Source organism: Epinephelus lanceolatus, chromosome 13 (genome assembly GCF_041903045.1).
Source record: "Epinephelus lanceolatus isolate andai-2023 chromosome 13, ASM4190304v1, whole genome shotgun sequence".
Lineage (NCBI taxonomy): Eukaryota > Metazoa > Chordata > Actinopteri > Perciformes > Serranidae > Epinephelus > Epinephelus lanceolatus.
The window spans coordinates 11,654,424-11,678,268 of NC_135746.1; the positions used below are offsets into that span (position 1 = coordinate 11,654,424).

General features: G+C 41.7%; 2 protein-coding genes across 10 annotated transcripts in view; one reads left to right on the forward strand and one right to left on the reverse strand.

The window, feature by feature from the left end:
• Positions 1-1,637: 1,637 nt before the first annotated feature.
• LOC117270545 (inactive serine protease 35-like) lies at positions 1,638-7,716 on the forward strand. The gene is made up of 2 exons (XM_033648216.2): positions 1,638-1,835; positions 3,385-7,716. Exon 2 carries the CDS (start codon positions 3,389-3,391, stop codon positions 4,796-4,798), a length of 1,410 nt encoding a protein of 469 aa, XP_033504107.2. The 5' UTR covers positions 1,638-1,835; positions 3,385-3,388; the 3' UTR covers positions 4,799-7,716.
• A 3,318-nt stretch (positions 7,717-11,034) lies between these two features.
• Positions 11,035-23,845, reverse strand: part of LOC117270444 (clathrin coat assembly protein AP180) — a 48,439-nt gene continuing 35,628 nt past the window's right edge. For 3 of the 9 annotated variants that reach the window (XM_078173739.1, XM_033648060.2, XM_078173735.1), the window contains 6 exons: positions 23,779-23,844; positions 20,253-20,339; positions 17,916-17,977; positions 15,004-15,081; positions 14,792-14,903; positions 11,035-12,488 (listed from right to left, as the gene is read on the reverse strand). In XM_078173739.1, coding sequence (XP_078029865.1) covers positions 14,817-14,903; positions 15,004-15,081; positions 17,916-17,977; positions 20,253-20,339; positions 23,779-23,844 — 380 coding nt within the window. In that variant the 3' untranslated portion in view covers positions 11,035-12,488; positions 14,792-14,816. The remainder of the gene's footprint in view (positions 12,489-14,791; positions 14,904-15,003; positions 15,082-17,915; positions 17,978-20,252; positions 20,340-23,778; position 23,845) is intronic. The other 6 variants (XM_078173742.1, XM_078173738.1, XM_078173740.1 and 3 more) reach the window with 3 other exon arrangements.

Below are 23,845 nucleotides of genomic sequence, written 5' to 3' on the forward strand. Positions count from 1 at the left end.
TTGGAGGGAGAGCTAACCACGCCCACTTAGGAGACAGGAAGAGTAACCGTTTTCTTAACATTGGATAAGCCTACAGTTGGGTATCTCCATTCATCCAATATCTCTGATTAAATGCCGCCGCACGCAGCTGGATAGCACGATAGCCAATCAGAGCAAAAAACAATGTGACGTATTCATTGCAGTAAGCCCCATTGGTTTGCTGACCAGTGGGGCTAACTGATTATGCTTTTGCCATATCCTGTCGGCAAAATGGCAAAAACGTCCTTCCTGGAAGGGAATGCTTCTAGGGCAGTCTTCTGTTCCTTTCTCAAGGAAAAAGATAAGTGTAGTTGGCTTAGCGTTTCTTCCAAAGCTAAACTGAATGGACGCGGTCCTTTGGCAGCTGCCATCTTGGCTGTTTACTTTTAGACTGTTGCGGCGTAGCGCTGTCGTCATCATGTTAGGCCCACCCAGACCCCGCCTCTGTCAGATAGACTGATCTGATTGGTCCAATGGCGATTTAACAGGCTCTGCTCGTCGGGGCCATATCCCCGTGCAGAGCAAATTCGAATTTGCTAGGGGCGGGGCATCTAGATTTCAAGGTTACCACTATACTGTTGTTGGGTATAAGCCAGCAGTATGTTTATTGGGTTTTGCAGTCCGTAATGATTTGGTACCGCGAACGATAACGTGAATGCTAATGCTAGTTTGCGAACTAGCTTACAGCCGCGGTTGTCTTTTGCGGTAAGTGCACAACGGCCATGTTTGGTTTGAGACAACACTACCCTGTCGAAATTCGCGCACTACACCAGTAAGTACATAGTATACTACATAGAAGTGTAACAGAAGTACGCAATTTGAGACACAGCATTGGTCTCATCTGTTCACTACAGTGTAGCATTGCAGCAGGGTCCAGTTAACTGTTGCGTTGGTGGGTTTGTCTTGTAGCCTACTAGTGGTGGCTGCAGTTTGTAGAGTCGTGTCCTGTACACTACAAACTGAATGTGTCTGCAGGTGTACATGTCTCCTCGACCGCTGCGCCCAAGGGCCAAGGATGAACATTACATCTTCACTTTTTTAACTATTTTGTTAGCCAAACATTCAGATAGCATCATCAGTTTGATAACTAATAATTGTGTGTGTGTGTGTGTGTGTGTGTGTGTGTGTAGGTGTATGTTTGTATGTTGGTGTTACATCTAATCAGGGAAAAAGGAGGCGTTCCTACTCTGAATGAACTCTTGTTGCACCGAGTAGAGAGACACTTGTCAAAATAAACCAACAGGGGTTAAAACACAGGTTCCATGAGAGGTGTGTGTGTGTGTGTGTGTGGAAACACTTCAAACGTCACCTGATATAAATCGAAACTTTCATTTTTGACCGCAAACGCACCGGATGAACACACACTCAAAGGCAACATTTTGTGGGCAGGTCTCTGTAAATAGCTTTAACATCTAAATTAATTTCCTCCCATTGAAAGCCTCACTGTCCTCTGCCTCTTCCCGACGTAATCAAAATATTTGTGGAATCTGAGGAGAAAAAAACACCCCAAATTCTCTCCACATGGTTCCACTTTTGACCCAAAATGTCATGTCATCACATGATCAAAAACTTCAGTCATGCTTGCCCCCTCCTGGCTGCCTCCCCCTGTCTGCCTGTCTGCCCGTCGCTTTTTTCTGCAGCAGAGTGGGATGTAGGTTTTTATGAGGATCTCTCACAGCTTCTCCTCGCTCCAGTTTTTTTTAGTGAATGATGGGAGCCAGTCTGCTGGAAGCCGTTTGGATGGAGAGGATTTTTTATTGATGAGAAGGAGACATTTTGCTGCAACTTTTGGGGGTGTTTCTGTTTTATGTTTGCAGGTAGGAACAGTTTAAGGCATTTGTAGCTATGTCATGACTTTTTTTTCAAAATAAAATCACCATCGTTCCTTTTAATGTTTAGAAAGGCTATGTTCTGTCCTGCATTTTATTATTCTTTTATTTTTTCAAAACACTGATTCTTAATTATCTTTAGTTTCAGACTTCTTTTCTAACTCTTTGAGGCTAATAAAATAATATCAGACTTTAAAAAAACAGTCAGTACTCGTGTTAAAACTTTTCTTTGTGTCACTGAAAGAATGTTGCATGTAATAACAATAACATTTTCTGCATTTTAAGCTATGAATTTGAACTGCAGACAGCGTATTTTATAGTTAAATATCACAGCTGCACTTCGGTGCTCAGGGGTTTATTGTTTAGAAATTGAGCTCGTGCGCCCTCTGCTGGTCATATGGTATATAAAAGCTACATCAATGCTACTAGTAGGAGCTATGGGAACATGCAGTGAAGTTAAAAAAAAACACTTAATCGAGTTTATTGCTCACAGGTCATACTTAAACAAAGGAAAATAATATTAATAAAATAATTAATATCTAAAAAGTAATTGAAATACCACTATTCATGGCAATGGTGAAAATCTAAACAGAAAAATCATTCCTTTCCTTTTATGGCCCAGAATTGTTTGTACAGTAGTTTCTGTACTTAACCGCACAGAAAATGGCAAAAAACTAATTTATCTTCTTCAATCACTGTGCAAATCTGAATGTAGTTGAACTACTAGTTTAATTACATGTAGTTTACTACTCCCAAATACTGGGAACATGCATAGTATTTTCCTCTTGGCCTGATTAAAAAGTAATGGATGTTCAGAGATTTGGATCCATGGCATTTTTCTTTAACACCTGGGTCTTCAACAGGGAGTCCACAACCCCAGGGGGACCTCAGAGTAACTGCAGGGGGTCCGTTTTTGTATTTGTTTGGTAGTTTTATTTTTGTTTTTTGTTTTTTCTTTTCATCGGATATGTCGGAAGATACACATTAACATGAATCCAACATAAGGTAAGGTAAGGAGAACTTTAATGACCCCGAGGGGCAATTTGGGATACACACAGTAGTCATGAGTACAACAAAACAGAGAGTACAATGCAAACACACAGAATCCAGTGTCACACACGGAGGCAAAACCCCCGACCTGATGGAAGCACCTGAAACTCAATATGGAGGACCAACAAACGGCAACTTTCACCCAAGAGAGCAGTGTTAGCATCCTGTAAGATTCTAAAACCAAACCCTGTTATTTGTAATTTGTGGTCTTGTACCGACAAATGTGAGTTTATTTATAAAGAGACTGTATGTAAACATTAAATTTCCTGAGAAAAGAACTTGACATGACGTCTCAGAGTGTCAACAACCAATGCACCCAGGGTACCTTGCATGTCGTATGTGGACATGGAAAGTCCATGACCAAATGTCAATATGTGACAAGGTTGGAGTGAGAATGTGTTAGAGCCTTTTTCAGCTAAGGGGTCCTTGGCCTGAGAAGGGTTGAAGACTCCTGCTCAAACACTAACTTGTGTCTCTTTCTTTTCAGCGGGATGGGAGCCAGTTGCTTCCTGTGTGTGCTGCTCTGCGCAGCAACTCTGACACTTCCTGGAGTTTTTGGTAAAGATGAGAACAGCAAGGTGTACAGGTGGACCAGGCAGAGCCTCCCGCTGCTGCTGGACACACACACTGAGCCTTTGAATGTGCCTTTGTTCAGAGGGCAGGAGGAGGATGAGGACGGAGGAGGGGCGAAGACACTCTGTGGAATAGAGTGTCAAAGCAGCCTGCCACCTGTAGACCAGGATGAGCAAGAGAGGATTCTGGGATACGAGACAATGTATGAGAACGGCACCCGCACGCACACAGATATCAGTTTGTGGGGTTTCAACACGACGTCTGCAGGAGTACCGGCCCGCCCACCAGCTCGCACCCGCAGGAAACGACAGGTTTATGGAGCAGATGGACGCTTTGTGATCTCTGACTCACACTTCATCACCAACTACCCTTTCTCCACCGCTGTTCGTCTCTCCTCGGGCTGCTCCGGAGTCCTGGTATCCCAGAAACACGTGCTAACGGCAGCACGCTGCATCCATGATGGGAAGGACTACCTAGCGAGTGTCAGGAGGCTGAGAGTAGGGGTGCTGCAGCTCAAGAGTAAGAGAAGAAGAGGGGGTAGAAGGAGAGGAGGGCAGCAGATGGGTGGGAGGAGAGGAGAGGATGAGGAGCAGGTGATAGAGGAAGGTGAGGAGCAGAATAGTATAGATGGAGATGTGGGGAGAGGGAGAAAGGGAGGCAAAGGCAGGAGGCGCAGAGGAAGAAGAGAGGGTGAGGAGGGTGCAGCTGATCGTGGGAATATGGGTGAGTCAGAGAGAAAAGGGAAACGAAGACGCCGTATACGACGTAGCGAACCCAGGAAGCAGCCTGTCTTCCGTTGGACACGAGTCAAACAAACCCAAATCCCCCAAGGATGGATTCAAACCAAGAGCTCCACCAACTCAGTGTCCCCCGACTACGACTACGCCCTCCTGGAGCTGAAACGACCCCTCAAGCAAAAGTACATGGAGCTGGGAGTGGCACCCTCCGCCACCCTCCCAGCACGGATCCACTTCTCAGGCTACGACGTTGACAAAAGCCTGCTGGACGGGCGTGGAGACGAGAAGGTGGTTTATCGGTTTTGTTCGGTGGCAAACGAGTCAGAGGATTTGATGTACCAGCACTGCGATGCACAGCCGGGCGCCACAGGCGCAGGCGTTTATGTTCGTCTGAGACAGGAAGCAGGAGAGGAAGGCAGGAAAGGGAAGTGGCAGCGGAGGGTGATTGGGGTGTTTTCAGGCCATCAATGGGTGGAGGCGGATGGGGGCGAGCAGAGGGACTTTAATGTTGCAGTGAGAATTACTCCACCTAAATACGCTCAGATCTGTCACTGGATCCATGGAGATCCACATCTCTGCAAAGAGGTTTGACTGCAAAGAGATGGACCTTGAAAAAGGTTCAGTTTCAGAGAGACTCAAACATCTGGGTCTGTGTATAAAACAAACAAACAAAATCATAGGAGTGGTCCTAAACTTTGACTTATGTGTTGATGTTTTAATGTAAAGAGTAGGACTTAGATGCTTTGTACAAATAAGTCAAAAGTAACTAGTAGCATAGTGTAAGGCTGCGTCCAGACTGCCGGCAAAAATGTCCCAATCTGATTTATTTTTTTCTGATATGTGAATCAGATCTGGGTTTTTCATTACAGTGTGAGTAGCACAAATCATATGGAGTCTGATCTTTCAACTCTGATTTGGGCCACTTTCATATGTGGTTCAAAATCAGATACAGGTCTGATTTTTGGCAATGTGGCCTTGTTGTACACAGCCATATCGAAGTTCAGTTATGTCACCTACAGATGAGGCGCTTACAGATGTAGTTAAAAGTACCCCTTAATAGGCAAAATCTTTTTCAGTAAAGCCATTCACGTCAAGATCCCACCACTCCTGGCTCCAGCATGAGGTGATGTTTTTGTAAAACATGCTCCTGGATCAACATCCCACATCGCCTTCCTGGACCAGCACGACAAACAATCACAGCTGTGCTTCTTTCAAATTTCCTTTGTGCTTCTTCAGAGCTAAGCTAGTTTTCCAAAATGAAGTTAATAAAGTTGAAGAAAATCCTCAATATCATTGAACAAATATATTATGAGCTACTGCAGGGTTAGTGAGTTAGCTTTCTAACAAGTAAACTTGCCAATAGGCTAGAATATTATCAAGTTAGCTTGCTAACTAGGTAGGTTATGCTAATTAGGCTTGCCAATAAGCTAGTATATCAGAGAATTTGGTTTCTAACTAGGCTATGCTAACAGGTAAGCTTGCCAATATGCTAGAATATCAGCAAATTAGCTTGCTAACTTGGTTGGCTATGCTAATAAGTAAGCTTGCCAATAGGCTAGAACATCAGCAAGTTAGTTTGCTAACTAAATGGGCTATGCTAACAAGTAAGCTTACCAATAAGCTAAAATGTTGGCGAGTTAGCCTGCTAAGTAGGTAGTCTACACTATCAAGAAAGCTTGCCAACAGGCTAAAATGTTAGCATGTTAGCTTGATAACCAGGTAGGCAACGCTAACAAGTAAACTTGCCAATCGGCTAGAATATTAGCAAGTTAGCTTGCTAAGTAGGTAGTCTACGCTATCAAGAAAGCTTGCCAACAGGCTAAAACGTTAGCATGTTAGCTTGATAACCAGGTAGGCAACGCTAACAAGTAAACTTGCCAATCGGCTAGAATATTAGCAAGTTAGCTTGCTAAGTAGGTAGTCTATGCTAACAAGTAAGGTTGCCAGTGAGGCTAAAACATTGTTTATTAACATTAAGAATAAGGAAAATGTAATTTTGCAGTTGAACTGCGAAGGACACATTTCCCTCCTTCTTCATAGCCTATTCAAAACTTTTTTTTACAAGATTGCAGTGCTTGTGTTGATTGCAGTGCTTGTGTTGACATGTTGACCCTGGATTATCCATAATCAGCATGGTGGTGATGATGATGGTCCTGGATAAACCTAACCAAATCAATCCAGGATCAACACTGGAGGGAAAATGTGTTAATCGTAGCAATTTGCAACTGAAAATGATATTATCTACGCTCTTTGATAGTGAACAATATTCTAGCCTATTGGCAAGCTTACTTGTTAGCATAGCCTTCCTAGTTAGCACGATAACTTCCTAACCCTTTAATGATTCTAAAGATTTTGTTCAATGGTTTTAACTTCAAGTTGGGAAACTGAAGAGACACAAAGGAATTTTGAAAGAAGCCCAGGGGCAGCACACTGATGATGACAGAGGGCTGTGATTGGTTGATTGCAGTGTTGGTCCAGGAACGTGATGTGGGTAGTTGATCCAGGAGCATGTCCTACTTAGTAAAATCACCTTGTGCCCTGGCTCTGAGACTGCATCCACACACACACCTCAGCACAGAAGTAGCAGCCATTTCTTCTCAAAAAAGCAATCATTAGAAATTTGTCTCTCTTTCCTTGTTCATCATCTGCTCACAAATTCACTTGCTTCCACTGCACACCAACATATAATGAAACCCTAAATGCTGACATGAGTGGCCTCCATCTTTCTGCTGTGTGTGACATCTGAGTTGCTTTTGTTTTGCACATGCATGTCAGTTCAGGACTGTGACCAGTTCACACTGGAATCAGATACTGGGCATGTTTAAAATACAATGTAAATAGCAGAATTGAGTGCAGACTGCAGTGTTGTCAAGGACTACAATCATGTCTTCCAAAAATGCACTTCCTCCTGCCTCCAGAGGTTATGAGTCACGGCTTCAAACACACCTTTGTATGATTAAATCTGTTGTGTCCAACATTAAATATGCTTCAACATATTGCAAAAACATATAATGACAATATTAATATATGCTGTCTGGGATATTTGAAAAAGATTTAAGTCATGCTCATGAAATGTTTGTATGTGAATCAATATGTTTGTTTCCTTTTCTTCCCAAATGAAACAGCACATCATCACCATCATGTTATGAAGTTTTTAATGTTGTAAATGAGTGTGGGTGTCAGGTCAGATGTATCTTTTATTAATTTATCATCATGTATTTCCAAAATATGGAAACGTGTAGCCACTGCTGGTCTCTCATTACTAAAGTAGGAGACCCCTGGAGCTGTCTGAAATAATAACTGAGACCGAGGATGTGGGTTTTCTATCAGCATTAAGGGGACACATATGAAACACACAAGGGTTTGGGGTCCTGCCCCAGAAAATTTTGAGTGCCAAACACCTAATTTTATGCATTATGTTGTTTTTCTGCATCACTTTTCACCTTTTCTGCATCAATTTATGGTGGAAATGTCTTTACTTTTGTAAAAATAAAAGTCCTTTGCTATGACATCATGTTTTTATTGGGGGAGACGAATGCACATGACTATGACGGAGTCCAAGTCTTAACACTTGGTAACGTTTATGCATGGGACCAGGGGCATAAATACAGACAGTGCAGGCAGTGCGGTTACACTGGGGCCTGTGAGGTGTGAGTGGGCCCCCCAACAATGCGTTGGGTGGAGAATTATGAGAATTATGAGTGATTGCCACCTTAAAAATATGCCTGTCCTCAAAGAAGAACTCCACTTAAATCAAAAACAATGCCATTTGATATTTATGTCCCTGAAAAAGGCAAACCCATCTCCATCATGTTTATTTATTTATTTATAAAATAGCCAAAAGCATCAATAACAAACTTATTATATACAGTCAGGTCCATAATTATTTGGACAATGATACAGTTGTCGTCATTTTGGCTCTGTACACCACCACAATGGGTTTTAAATGAAACAATGAATACCTGCTTAAAGTGCAAACTCTCAGCTTTCATTTAAGGCTTTTTTCAAAAATGTAGTATGAACCGTGTAGGAATGACAACCATTTCTTCACACAGTCCCCCAACTTTAAGGGCTCATAAGTATTTGGACAAACCAACATAATCATCAATTAAACAGTCAGTTTAAATACTTGGTTGCAAATCCTTTACAGTCAATGACTGCCTGAAGTGTTGGACACATAGGCATCATCAGATGCTGGGTTTCTTCCCTGGTGATGCTCTGCCAGCCCTTTACTGTAGCCGTCTGCACTTCCTGCTTGTGTTTTGGGTGTTTTGCCCTCAGTTTTGGCTTCAGCAAGAGAAACGCATGTTCAATTGGATTCAGGTCAGATGATATGACTTGGCCATTGCAGAACATTCCACTTCTTTGCCTTAAAAATGTCTTTGGTTGCTTTTGCAGTATGCTTCAGGTCAATGTCCAACTGCACTGTGAAGCATCGTCCAATGAGTTTTGAAGCATTTGGTTGAATCTGAGCAGATAATGGTGCCCCAAACACTTCAGCTTTCATCCTGCTGCTCTTGTCAGCAGTCACCTCATCAATAAATACAAGAGAACCAGTTCCACTGGCAGCCATACATGGACATGACATAACAGTACCTCCACCATGCTTCACTGATGAGGTGGTGTGCTTTGGATCATGAGCAGTTCCTTCCCTTCTTCCTTCTCTTGTCTTCCCATCATTCTGGTAGTTGATCTTTGTTTTATCTGTCCATAGTATGCTGTTCCACAACTGTACAGGCTTTTTAGATGGTTTTTGACAAACTCTAATCTGGCCTTCCATTTTTAAGGCTAACCAATGGTTTGCATCTTGTGATAAACAAGTGTTTGAAGTGTTTGGGGCTACATTATCTGCTCAGATTCAATTAAATGCTTCAAAACTCATTGGACGATGCTTCACAGTGCAGTTGGACATTGACCTGAAGCATACTGCAAAAGCAACCAAAGACATTTTTAAGGCAAAGAAGTGGAATGTTCTGTAATGGCCAAGTCATATCATCTGACCTGAATCCAACTGAGCATGCGTTTCTCTTGCTGAAGCCAAAACTGAGGGCAAAACACCCAAAACACAAGCAGGAAGTGCAGACGGCTGCAGTAAAGGGCTGGCAGAGCATCACCAGGGAAGAAACCCAGCATCTGATGATGTCTATGTGTCCAACACTTCAGGCAGTCATTGACTGTAAAGGATTTGCAACCAAGTATTTAAACTGACTGTTTAATTGATGATTATGTTGGTTTGTCCAAATACTTATGAGCCCTTAAAGTTGGGGGACTGTGTGAAGAAATGGTTGTAATTCCTACACGGTTCATACTACATTTTTGAAAAAAGCCTTAAATGAAAGCTGAGAGTCTGCACTTTAAGCAGGTATTCATTGTTTCATTTAAAACCCATTGTGGTGGTGTACAGAGCCAAAATGACGACAACTGTATCATTGTCCAAATAATTATGGACCTGACTGTAACTGTAAATAATCTATAAATCAATTATTCTTTGAGTATAAATTAGCTATTAAAATTGGTAAGTTAAATAAATAAATTCTTGGTTTCTTATTTTCTTTGGTATTTTTGGTTAGATACCGATGTGCAATGACGATTGCTAGATAATATGTATATTGATGTTATCCCATGTCAAATTTTTTAACGTGATAAGATGATATGTGCACAATAGCGTGCACAAGGGACCGTCATATAATATATCTTTATCAAAAATCATCAATATATCTTTATCAAAAATATATATTTATTTTCTGATATTTAAAATACTACAAAACTTCAACACCTAGCCCTTTTTTCTGGCCCGCGGCTACACATTTTCACAAATAAAGGCCTGTCTCAATTAGACACCTGGTCTGGTTGCCAAGCAGTTCTTTCTTTTTTAATAGAAGTTCTTTGGATTTATAAAAGCAGGTTGTTGACTACCTCAAATTATGTGTCCATTCCTCCATTATCCTGTAAGTTATTCATATTCCTTTAGTCCATAGGGGTCCTTGGATCAAAAGAATCAAAAGGGTTTTTCATAAAAATTAATCCAAGTTGTGAGGATTGTGGTGTTGTGTCGGTGTGCTGGGTGCTGTGCCATAACTCACTCTCTCTTTGATGTGCTGTCTGTCGGAGATAGATCAAATTAATGATTCATAATTGATATATTATCTGAAACCTAATTTTCATACAATATTCATATGATTGTATTTCCCGATCATTTCCTGAGCTTTTTTGTGATTTGCCGCAATTTCACGCAAAAAACTGCGATAAAAATGTTGTTTACAGAAGACGTAGCTTACATGTTGTTTTACAGTCACATTGTCTGGTTTGAGAGCTACAATATTCACTCAGGATTTTTTGCAACATTATTGGAGTCCATGTTTTGAAACTAATTAAATAAAACTAAAGAAGAGAACTATAAAAAACATTTGCAGCTATTTTTGTAATATTCAGTATGATTATTATAGCAAGGTAGTAATTGAAAAAAAAAATCACATAAAAAACAACAAAAACCCCACAATTTTTATCGCAATTTTTGACAAAATTGGCTGCAAATTCAAAGGTTTTTGGCCGGGAGATCCTGGAGGGACTGATTGCTGAGCAAGGTTTGTGTGAAAGAAATTAAAGGCCTGTCCCATATATGGGCCTGTTGATTTCAGTGATTTAAGTAAATAGCCCGGGCTATGAATTGAAGTTTTACAGCATCTTGAATTGTAATTTTATCTGTTACTGAACTGAAATGTTCATGCCACAAACACACTTTCTTTTTAAAATATTTCATGCTGATAACAAATAAAAATGTTGAGTTTTCAAACAAGTAGAGCAAAGATCAGTGATGAGCCGTGAGGGTCGTTTGGATCAGTGTATTTGTCTTTTATTGCATCTCATTTGGACTCACATGCAGGTGGGGGTGAGGGAGAAAGAACGATGCCATCCATAATAACCCAAAGAAAAACAACACAGCCTTCATGTTGAATACTTAGCAAACATTATTTATCCACATTCTTATTGTTTTTTTTGTTTTTTTTTAAACGTGTCGTAGTCATCTTTATTTTTCTTTCAACACTTGCCACAATGGATTAAGATACAGTCACTTTTGGAAATAAACAACACACAGAACATCCAGCGTATACTTGAGTGCTTTACAGTGAGAGTCCTCCAGACCTGCAGCACGTGAACAAATGTACCGAGCGCTGCTGCAGAGAGGACAGAAGCCACATCCCAATCACATACACAAACACTTCCTTCCCTTAACGTCTTATGTGGAGGAAGGACCTCTCTGAGAGTTTGATGCATCCCAGATTGACCTGTCGCATGCTACGATGCAGTATCACTCCACACCAGCTGGGGGCGCAACAGTAAACACTCGGGGCGAAGTTTCCATTCAATACTGCCTCTGATTACAGATTGAGAGGTATGTACAAAGAAGGCGGGGATTTTTTTTTAAAGTCTACTTGCCTTATTTCAACCTTATAATTTAACTAAAAATATATGATACATTTTTTCTCACAAAATAAAGAATAAAGAAAATAATCTAACATTTAAAACAGTCTAAAATGCATATGTCAATTCGAACACAGTTCACAAATTTTTGCATGTTTCACACGATCCCTAAAAAAAACAAAAGTAAAAATGAAACTGAACACAACTTGATGTGTTCGATGATAAGTCCAGATTCGATCGCAAGTTGTTTTCAGGTACATTTTGTTGGAAGTAGACACGTGGGAGGATGGATGGCCGAGCAGATATAGGTACAACCAAGTTTTTAATGACATAAACATAGCTCAGTATTAGTTTTTGGACAACGGGGGGGGTGGAGGAGTGGGAGTCGGGGTTGGCCAGTGAAGTTACACACACCGAACACAGTCCACATTTAAACAACACAGTCCTCGTCTGGGAGATGCGCAAAGAAACCAACATTTATCCACCATTCCAAGTCAGCTGATACGCGGAAATCCAGAATGAATCTAAATACACATTTATTTATTTTTTTTGTTCGTTTTTCCGTAGTATATTAAGTAAAGGTTAACACTGAGTTACACACACACCCACACACACATAAACGGAGTTTTGTTTTTCTGTATCTAGGGTTCACATTCACAGTTGTGCTACAACATTAGATAAGGAGGGCAGGTTTTATTTTAGGAGGGGGGGTTGGTAGGAGGTCAGAGGGCAGAGATCGCAGATGTAATGGCTGGTTGGCTGAGATGGGGGGGGGGGGGGCTGAGGGCATGACTGAGGGGAAGGCAGTGGGGGGAGTGCAGACATCCACATCCACAGAGCTCCAGACACGATGACAAACCTGCAGAGGACGGAGAGAGAGAAGATTTAATTAAAGCAAGTGCTCTCAACAGAAATAGGTGAAGTCTAATTATATATGCTCTGACAGGTGAGACAGAGAGGGAGAATCAGGGCTTCCAGAGACAGAGACACAGGGAATGTTCAACACTGACGCAGATTAGGACGATACGATATCAGATTTTCACCACACGATTACTGCGGCCAAAAGAGTTCACAACAACAATCAGCCAAATTCATCTTTAACTTTATTCATTGTGTTTTTTTCCCCCTCTTTTTTTGGTAAATAAATTATGCTCAAAATACAAGTGTAGGGAGATGAAGAGACAGTCTATAACCATAACTTCACAATATTGCACAAAGAGAGGAGCAGTTACACTTAATGGACAGTGAAAAGGCACCAGATGGTGACGGGAAACAATGTGAGAACAGAAAGAAATGGAAATGATTTGAGTGGCACTGGATTATTTATACGATATTATCATATGTGTATGACTAACATTATATCAATATTTTGTTTTTTAAAAATCACGTTTATCATCAATATTGGTACACAGCTACACCCCTAAAGCAGACATCTTGACTTTTAGTCAGTAGTTAGGGCCAAGCTGGATCCTGTATTTCAGCACAATGATGTTATCCTCTCAGACTTGACAAAGCTCCCTACAGAGTCGCAGTACACATTATGCAACTGTTTTCACAGGTTGAGCACTCATAGGTTTAGAATTCAGAAAAGGTGCAGGGGAAACAAAAATTAAAGACATTTTCACCATAAATTGTTGCAGAAAAGGCAAAAATTGGAGCATAAAAATCACCTGAATGCTAGATATGGTTTTGCACTCAAACTTTTCTGGCGGGGAACCCCTAAACCCCGTTTCATACGTGTCCCCCCCCCAGTGTTGAACAAATCCTATGTCCCTGTTAGTGCTACTTATGATAAGTAAACTTTAAATCAAGAGGATGTCTACTTGTGTTCTTGTCACAGCTCCTGTCTTTGATGTGGACATATGTTGTGAGCAGTTCAACTAAAAATACGCTTCCTTTCTGAGATTAATAATTTGCAGTATTTTTAAAGGAGACCGCCATCCCCCAAAACACAACCACATAGATCGTTTGTTCTAGCAGCTTTTTATGATCTATGTTGACATTTATTGTAAGGCGGCGACCTCTACTGACCGTAAGTATTATGGTGGGAGCATAGGAGGAAGTAAGATGATGAGTACAAAGAGTGACAAAGTGCATGGGAAGACGGTCGGGGAAGACACAGGACTTTGACCCATAAGACCACTGTTCATGTCCCATGTTAAACCAAAAGTCCAAAAGTCAGCGTTGAGTTATTTTATAATTCTATATATAATCGTACTTAGTTCACATCACGTTACATAGGTCTGTGTATGATCCTACATAGCTGAAGTTCTGTAACAACATACTTTATTTAACCCAAACCAATATTTGTATATAAAGATGGACAATGCGTCTCCACTTTCTGACTGTACAAAATAAAGCCAATATATCCCAGATATGACTGTCAAACCAATCACGAGCTGTCAATCCTGACTTCACATCCCCTTTTTATGGCATCAACTTACTAATAATAGCAAACTTATCAGAAAAAACAAACATCAGTGTGATAGGACCTACATAAAATGATGGAAACCATCTTCGAGAAATTTTATTCAATGTGTACTTTGAGTTTTTAGTTTGGCCTATGTCCCATCTGCTAACATAGAGGGGGACGGAGTTTATAACCTGTACTGCAGCCAGCAACTAGGAGGCGACTGAGATGTTTTGGCTTCACTTTTCAGAAGCTGTCATGTCGTCCATCTTTATGTACAGTCTATGACCCAAACTGTGACCTTTCCTAAACCCAACTGTGACCATTTCACAACATGAACCACATGTTGAAAACGGTAACTGTTAACATGTGTTATTTTTGTGTTGCTCTCCTGCTAGAAAATGCTCCTGTGAGTCATATTAAGAGTTAGGACCAAACCACATGGAGCAAAGAAACAATGTATGGGTTGTAGGACTCATTGTTTTAAAGGCCTGAAGAGGTGAGAGTATCCAGTATTTCACAGGAATTAAAGGAGAAACGTCACTACCTTTAATCATCCTGTGACACTTCATATTTTTCTTCAAATGTCACATTCAAGGCGCATTAGCTGGCCAAGACTACAGGATTAAACATAGCTCACATGTGGCTAATGTTTCCTGGTGCAACAGAGGATTCTGCTCCATAATCTTTGCTATGACATGACAGACGATAAGAATCCATCTCAATTCTTTAAGCGGCAGCTTTCTTCATACCTTGGGGGTTTACAGGTCAGTCAGTCTACATGAAGTCCTTAATGTTGAGGTCATCCAGAGCGTTCCTCGGTGGTGGAGGCTTTCTGGGGCTCTGGGCTGCTCCAGGAGACATCTGCAGACACATCTACATTTAGCACTTAAACTCCTTTTATCAAGCGACTGACCTTCATGTTTACGAGTGTGTATAATCAATATAAGAGTGAGTGTGTTACCGGTGCTCCGGGGGTCGCCCCAGTCGCAGGAAAGCCTGGCCTCACCATGGGCATCATGGGAGCTCCTGGTGCCCCGGGCTTACAGAGACAGACGGAGGGAAAAAGAAAAAGAGACAGTAAGACACAGTGTCGGCCATCTGATGGGTGTGAGGGCCACCTAAAGGGATAATTGTCCATCAATGTCCTGTAATGTCCAGACTGGGTCAGGTGACATTACCAGACCTTACTGGGCTGGTGGTCTTACCATGCTGAAGCTGGGGTGAGTCCCCATAAAAGGAGGAACACCCATGGGTACGGTCTAAAGGTGTGGAGGGGAGGGAGAGGAGGAGTTGGGATGTTACTACACTACATATACGACAGACACACACACACACACACACAAACACTGCAAAACAACACACAAATGTCAGACAAATGTCAAAAAATCACACAATGCGTAAAAGCAACACATGAAAGTGATAGTGAGGACAGACAGATACGCCAAACCTGGACAGAAAAAGGCACACGACAAAAAACACAAGAGCCCTAACTTCACCTAACAGTTAATAATACTCCTTTGTTTACACATGCGCAGGAGCACAAGAGCAGAGAGGAAGCTTTTTGCGGGCAGCCTTCAGATGAGTGTCATTTCTGTTGTTACCAAAAAGACAACCGAAATATCCAGAAGAAGCAAATGTGTCAATGAACAGGTGAGTTCAGCTATGAGGGGGAGAGCTGAGTGGTGTGCCTGGACTCTAACAGGCTTGAAAGGAAATATAAACTTAAAAGAAGAAGAAGCTGTTTCCAAGCAACAGCTTCTTTATTTGGCACTATCATTCGCCTCTTCATCACTCTCCAGTAGATACTCCAGAAATATAACAATGACTTTGAGCCAGACTGCATGTTGAAGTCTGCTTAAAGGTTCTGTATGTAACTTTCAGAAAATCCTTGTGTTTAGTGACACCTCTCGCAGAGACCTTTAAATCACCTGCAGGCAAGATCCCATCACAATGTAAAGTCTATGAAAAGAGTGGGAACTGGTGGACAAGGCTAGCAGGAGAAACACTACTTGGGTTGCATACCATGGAAGTAAACCTGGAAGCTAGAAAACTTTTTGGCGTATGCATAAGGTGAGCAACTCTGCTAGCATGCATAGGTACTATCTTGGCACCCGGTATCTAGTTATTATTAAAATATATGATTTTGCTAGCGATAACATTAGAGAGCAAGCAAGCTAAAGTAGAGAGCTAGCTGCAACTATGCTAGGCTGCATTTATCTGGTGTTCATTGCTTCGTAACATTAGCTGATAAAGTAATTTGCAAACTACAAGATACCGATCTTACCAAGTCTGGAGTCTGGATAAATAGAAAGATGTTAATGATTCAATAAAGTATTTTGCTATGTTGGTTAGCTAACATTTCATCCATGTTAACAAGCAAGCTAACCTTAGCTAACGTTAGCCTGCTAAAACCACAATATCACAATATATTTAATATGTCAGCACTTCCTGAAATGTTAGGATTTATTTTCAGCACAGAGTGGGTAACTTAAATGATGATATGGGGCACTGAATTTGATGGTTTTACTGTTTATCAGACACCAAATGAGACAAGAATTAGCTAGCTAGCACAGCCTGCGGACCCTTCGCTTCACTCCCTGCTACTAGGACACCACTTTTACGGGAGGAGAGTGGACTTTAGCTTGGACTTTAGCTGCTGTAACAACTCGAAATCAGCCAGTGCAAATTCCAGCCCCAGGGTTCACAGAGATGTCTAATCCGTCTAGCTGCAGCAACAGAAGGGGACTCTGGGCAGCTGAGAGTCAGTTTGGGATCAAACCCCCATTTCTCAGGTGCTCAGTCTTGCTCTGTCGGATTTGGATTTCCTACAGGACGTTAAGTAAAGGTTGATCTTGGCCGGGTTGCCGCTGCAAAATGTCTATACCGGAAATGCAGCATATGTGGATTCTGTGTTGTGATGGGTACCGGTCGTTTGTTGATATTAACAGACTCCATATATTTGCTAACGTTAGCTTGTGTTGCACACTATTAGCGCTGTAGCGGAGCTGAAGAAAGCCAAGGCTCAACACCGCAAATAACGGTACATACTTTGGATCTGGCCAGAGTCCTAGAAGTCAGTCCACAGGCTCTAATAGGCAACCAAGAGGTGGGTGCCGGTCGTTTGTTGATATTAACAGACTCCATATATTTGCTAACGTTAGCTTGTGTTGCGCACTGTTAGCGCTGTAGTGGAACTGAAGAAAGCCAAGGCTCAACACCGCGAATAACGGCACATCCTTGGATCTGGCCAGAGTCCTAGAAGTCAGTCCACAGGCTCTAATAGGCAACCAAGAGGTGGGTGTCGGTTGTTTGTTGATATTAACAGACTCCAGTTATTTGCTAATGTTAGCTAGTGTTGCACACTGTTCGCGCTGTAGCGGTGCTCAAGAACGCCAAGGCTCAACACCGCGAATAACAGCACATCCTTTGAATCTGGCCTGAGTCCTAGAAGTCAGTCCACAGGCTGTAATAGGCAACCAAGAAAGGTGGGGATGGTCTCAGATTTTTAGTTACATTAAAATCTGTTGGGAATAAAAATGTTTAATTCATGTATAAAGTTACATACAGTACCTTTAAATCTGGCCTTTGGAACCATTTTCTTAACATTTGCCACCAGTGAATGGGCTTTGTTAGAGGTTCTCTGAGAAGTGTCATTTAAATAAAATCCACCAGTTACTTATAGTTTGCTATAGGTTGCTACAGGTTTGCTATAAGTCTTGTTTCTTCACTACCACGCCTCTCAGTTTCCTGGGTCTGTGTTTGGACCTGAAACCTGGAGAGCCAGATGAAGGCAATGCTTGTGATTGCTGCTATGCCCTGTCTGTTGCTGCCATGCGGCTCCACTCCATGCTATAAGACACAGACAACATTTACCATGGGAGCACCCCAACAGGGGGGAGCTACCTGAGGTGCCGCTGCGGTTCCCATTGTGAGATCTGAAAGAGAAAGACAGAGAGACAGAGAGTACTGCAAAATCACTGTTTTCATTTACTGACATTATAGTGACAACATATGATGTATAAAAAGGAATTATGGAGCTGGAGTCAGGAGGCAATTAGCTCTGTATAAAGACTGCAAACAGCTAGCCTACCACAGCACCTCTAAAGGTCACTATTTAACATGTTCTATCTCCTTTTTTAAAAATCTGTAGCCAAACATAAATGTAAAAATCCCAACATGTAGTTTATGTGAGAGTTAAGTGTTGCAACTTTTTCTCGACAGACTTTGGACAGACCCATGCTAGCTGATTCCCACTGCTTCCAGTCTCTATAAGCTGATCGCCACCTGCCTTTAAGCCTTCAGGAAAGAGTTCAAAATTTTGGGAAATATGCTGATTAAACCACATTTGTACCACTCTCAGATTGGTCTGTTCAGTAAGGCTACAGTTACCGATCAGTTCCAACAAAATGGAACAGAAGTGGAAACATAGCCCGACTCTAACAGTAACAAATCCACCTTCCAGCACCACTAAACTCACTCTTTAATACACTATATCTTGTTTGTTTAATCTGTACAAAAACTGAAGTGTAAAATAAAAATCTGCTGTTTAATAGGGGGTTATTTGCTCTGAGCAGTTTTCTGAGCACTTTGATTTTTTTTTTTTTTTTACAAATTAAACCAGCAAGATATAATCTGTTAATTCAGGAGCTTTACAGGTGCTGGTAGGTGGATATTGTCTTACAGTAGACAGAACAAGGCCAGCTGTTTCCCCTGTTTTGATTCTTTATGCTCAGCTAGAAGGCTTTTCATACTGCTTAAGAAGAAGTGCACACTGGCACAGTCCTGACACAGTCGAGGTGGGCTTATCCTGGCTTGCCGGCCAGGCTCTGGAGCAGGGTTAGCCCCAAAATTGCAGGTTTATCCCCTGATAATGGACTCAACTGAGGGCTAAAAGCTGCCAGTGTGAAACAGGGAGAATAGGGTCAACCCGAGAGAATGCAGTGTGAAAAGCCTATAGGCTTACCAGGTTCTGATAGAAGCTTCATATTATCATAAACTATAAAAGAAGTGGACGTAGCCTCCAGGTTGGAAGTGACTTAAACCTGCATTCTTTTAATGGCCAGCAGGAGGTGCCTCCACTGGCTGCAAAAAGAGCTCCAATTGTAGGCTACAAGTCTTTGAGAAAATGAGCCCATCTCTCACTTGATTTATTACTTCAGTAAACATCTTCCTAATAAGTTTATGATCTCAATCACTAGTTTTATGTCTTCTTCAATCTCTACATTCAAATAGCTGATAACTTATTTTTGGGTATAGTCTGTGTTTTTCGTCTTGGAACTTTTCAGTTCATGAAAGTTAATTGTAACATTTTGGTCACTAAATATGTTATTCAGCGTTCAGTTTAAGGAGTCTGCTGTTCATTTTTCACGGTAAGCAGATTTTGTTTTAAGCCTGTTTTTTTCTGCTAGCCAACATTAGCATAATATCAGTTAACATGAATTATAAATTCACCTCGCTAACCATGCTAGCTAGTTTTAGCCTTAGCTGATAAGGGTGCGTCACTGGCTGTATCTCAATTCAGGGGCTGCAGCCTTTGAAGGACACCGCCTTCGCGGTGGATGTCGGCCACGTCCTTTGAGGAACGCATCTGCCAAACCGAATGGTCTCCAAAATGGGACAGTCTGGTCTGCGCAGGATTTCCTGGTTGCATCACCAGTTGCTCGCCCAGAAACTGTTAGCGTTCCTGTTACCTGGCAACCAGCTGCACTTGACGAAATAAGGATTAAGCTAGTAACTTAGTTAGCACTAAATGATGGACCCAGAGATTGTAATAATAATCAAGGAGATGAGTCACCACTGTTTGATATATTTCAGGCTGATGGACTGTTTTCAGGTTAACCTATTAAATTAAGATTGTTAAAGCTGTGTGCTTTTAGCTAATAGTGTAACAGTTAACTGTTAGCTAGTTAACAACTGTTAGTTAACTCAATATATAATCGTCACTGGCGCGCAATGCATCTTGGGGTAGGCTGGGCCACTAAGGACTCATCTGTTGCATGCTCCAAATTCTGGAAAGAAGGCAACATTTCTCGGCTGCATTTAAAGGAGCCTTCAATGGGACAGCTATGTCCACTTCTTATACTCAGTGTATGTATCAAACAGACAGAAGAGTGCCATCCATCTTTTCATCTAACTCTCACAAAGAAAGTGAATAAGCGTATTTCCCAAAGTACTGAAATCCATATCTATGAAATCTAAATGACTACTTACTACTTGCCATGTTAGCCATGGAGGTGTCAACATCCCCCGCCTGAGGGGTCAAAGTGGGCTTCATTACATCCCCTAGTCCATCAAATACTACAGGAGGGAAGGAATGGTAGAAGGAAAAAAGGAGAGAGAGGGAGGGAGATATTAGCATCCTTCAGTGCAAGCGATCCTCATACTAGCAGTCCTCCTTACTACTGGGGATTACCATGACAACCAATAGATGTCTCCATGACAACAGAGAGAAGAAGGGAGCATTGGCATGTGAGCTGGAGAGGTTAGTATCATAAAATAAGAAATTAAATAACATCTACAGCAAACTGTAAAGGCTATTTCAGTGTATTTAGGTGAGCATAAATGGTTTCAGTGTAGACTGTGTGTAAAATATCTGCTACAGGAGACATCTGTCGGGTCAGCTGCTTACTACTATGGTAATCTGCAATATGGCCATAGAAAGTAAGAACTAGTCCAACTTTAAATATGTGTATGTGGGATAAGTATAAAGCAGAATTTGTGACTGTAACTGTGAAAAATAGAGCAGCATTGTACCATCATAATAACATACACAGTGAGAATACATTTTAAATGCGTGTTGGTACATCTGAATCATTTCAAGGCTTCTACTGTGTGTGTGTGTGTGTGTGTGTGTGTGTGTGTGTGCTTCAGAAATTATGATGAGAGCAAAAGCACTGCAGCTACAGAGAAGCTGGTTTAATTGCTAAAGAAGCACTAAAAAACAATACTGCTACTTCACACACTCTCTGTAACCATCAAGCATCTCGTGGTGGAAGGGACAGTGCATCTGAGCTTGCCTTGCACCACTGCAATGCAGCAGTGCACTGTGGGAAATTAGCGTGTTAAAGAGCAAGGAAACTCACCCAATCAAATGGCAGGAAGCAAGCAATGAGCCAGCCCAAGAGCCAGATGGAGAGGGAGAGGGAGGAAAAGAGAAAGAGAAAGAGAGAGAGAGAGAGAGAGAGAGAGAGAGGAAAGTAAAAAAGCACAGATGCCAGAGAGAGAAAAAAATGCAATGAGGTTTTAAAGGAGCGGGTGACAATGAAACCATGAGAGTTTACCGCATGAATGACAGGAAGAGAGGGGAAAGAACGAGTTAAGCCTCAAAGCAGTAGTATTGCAGACCGTCAGTTATATAACATGAAGACCCCATAGCACAGGACAGGAGATGACTAGCAACCAGGTGAGCAGGGAGTTCACGTTGCCATGGTAACTGTTACCACGGTTACCGGCGGTGGAAAAAGGTGGCAAAGATCGACGGGAGGAATTCCCCCTGGAGAGCAATGACCACAGTAGTACTATGCAGATGACGGTGATGCGGTGATGACGTTGATATAACCATATATGGACGTAGTTTGAATCTGTAGGACTCCACAGTGACTTTGCTTCAATACTGAACCAATGACAGTCAAAACACATCAGTTTTTAACTGAATAACAAGTTGGTATTCAGTGTGAGAATGAATATATAAATACATAAAATATAGATTAGCTAACAGTTAACCATTTCATTAACTGTTACTAGAAACAGTGACTGACGGACACCACAAAACAGCCACTGTGACCAGGCAAACACTGACTACGTTTACATGCACATGAATATGCCACTATTATTCTGAATGTGACAGTATTATGAATTTTAATACAGGTAATGGAAACAGTATATTCCGTTTGGATTCTCAGAATTAGGTGTTCTTCCAAATGCTGCATTTTCCGACAAAGACGCGTGGAATATGACGACATATGTTGGGTTTTAGGAACATCCTTAGGATGCTTAAACCCAGTTCAGACCAAAGATTTGAGACAAGACAAGTTGAAACAGGCATCTACTTGCAACGCGCTGTCTGCTGGTTCACACCAATGCAACGAGATGAGACGGTGTATCATCTCTATGCAACAACTCTCTGTACTTCTGTTCTGATTTGCAGTTTTTCAGGTTTATTTTGTGGCTTCATATAATTTGTAGCTTCTTAAAATATGAATGAGGAGAGTGATAGTGAGATACTGGCTAACCAGCGTTATTTATCAGTCAATGAGAATGTGTGTGTGTGAGGGCATAAGCACGTACAGCAGCTACCCACCATCCAACAACGACACCCTGAAGACGGAAACAGAGGGCGAACCAGCCGTCTGCAGTCATTTTGACCTGACCAGTGGACTTCACTACAAGCTTACAAGCTGATTGGCTGTTGAAACAGGTGACATGCTTTATATTCTAAAACCAGCAACCAGCGAACTGACTAGCTTAGATGCAGGTGACACCATCAGCCGGCTTGAGTCGAGCTCAGACCGGCCAGTTCACACCGCTGCAACTTTTCTCTGCAACGTTCTAAAATTATTTCATCACATCGCAAATCTTTGGTCTGAATTGGGCTTTACGCAGCACATTGGGAATATGTGTCTAAATTAGGCTTATTCCGAAAGTTTGCAACACATGGCCCTTTCCCTGTTTATGTTTACCTCTGTGTTGCCATGGATACGTTGTACACTCACCAAAACTTTACAAGGCTGTGGTAGAGCTGCATTCCCAAAAGGAAAGCCCACATTTCTGGGCAAAAGGAGAAACACACCTACTTTCAAACATTACGAAAGACTTGGATATGTGCAAATATCGCAACGCCAACCTTTTCAAGGAGGTGGTTGAAAGAATGAAAGAGGGAGGCTGTGTTTGCCTGGTCGAACACTTTTTTGTGGCGATAAACATGTTAGAGCACATTCATTTGAGCATGCACAACTGCATGTAAACAGGAGCATTAGTGGAATCTTCATTTTCAGTAGCCATGGAAACAGCTTAGTAGAAATATTGTCTTTTTCAGAGTAAGGGTAAAAATATTCTGTGCATGTAAACGAAGTCACTACTGTAAACAACTGTAAGGAAGATGTCAATAAAGTGGCTCTGAAGTACAAATTATTACAAGGACAACACCAAGGCCGCATGCAGCTACTAATGGATTAACAAGAGCTGCAGTCATGGACGGATTATGAGGAGGCGCAAACGTGTAAAAGGCCCCCACCCCTCCTATAGAGTAGCAAGACATCCAGACTGAAACACAACAAACAATGTCTCTTTCAACAACATTTTGCTGGTGAACCAGAGCTCTCTGATTCTGCTGTTGGCTGAAAAACAGCAGCTTAACTTCAGTATGCAGTTCACACTGGAGATGAAGAAGCACGCTATATAAAATAAAACTGTCAGAGAAAGTGTGACATGCAGGTTATATTTTCTTAAAGCAGAGCTACTCTGCTGCGAAACTTATTTAAATAGCTTTACTAATGTGACTGTGGCCCCAGTGTGCTGTGCCGCTATAACACGAAGGAAACAGTAAGATTTAAGATTTTTAAATTCAAACCCTGTGCACTTTAAGTCCGTTAAGTAATCCATCCATGGCTGCAGCACGGTGTGTTTTACAGAAATGAAAATATTTCTGTAAAACGTCTGCAACGTGTTGCTCTTCCCTCCACTGTACAAACTACACATGCAGAGTGACCTTTCACATTTTATCTATTTATTTTTTTACCTGACATGAGCTCTGCACCGGGGGCGGCAGGAGCAGCAGCGGCCGTGGCATCTCCTCCTGTGGACTC

Coding starts and splice junctions, on each gene's coding strand:
- LOC117270545 (XM_033648216.2), top strand. CDS start 3,389: ATGGGAGCCAGTTGCTTCCTGTGTGTGCTGCTCTGCGCAGCAACTCTG.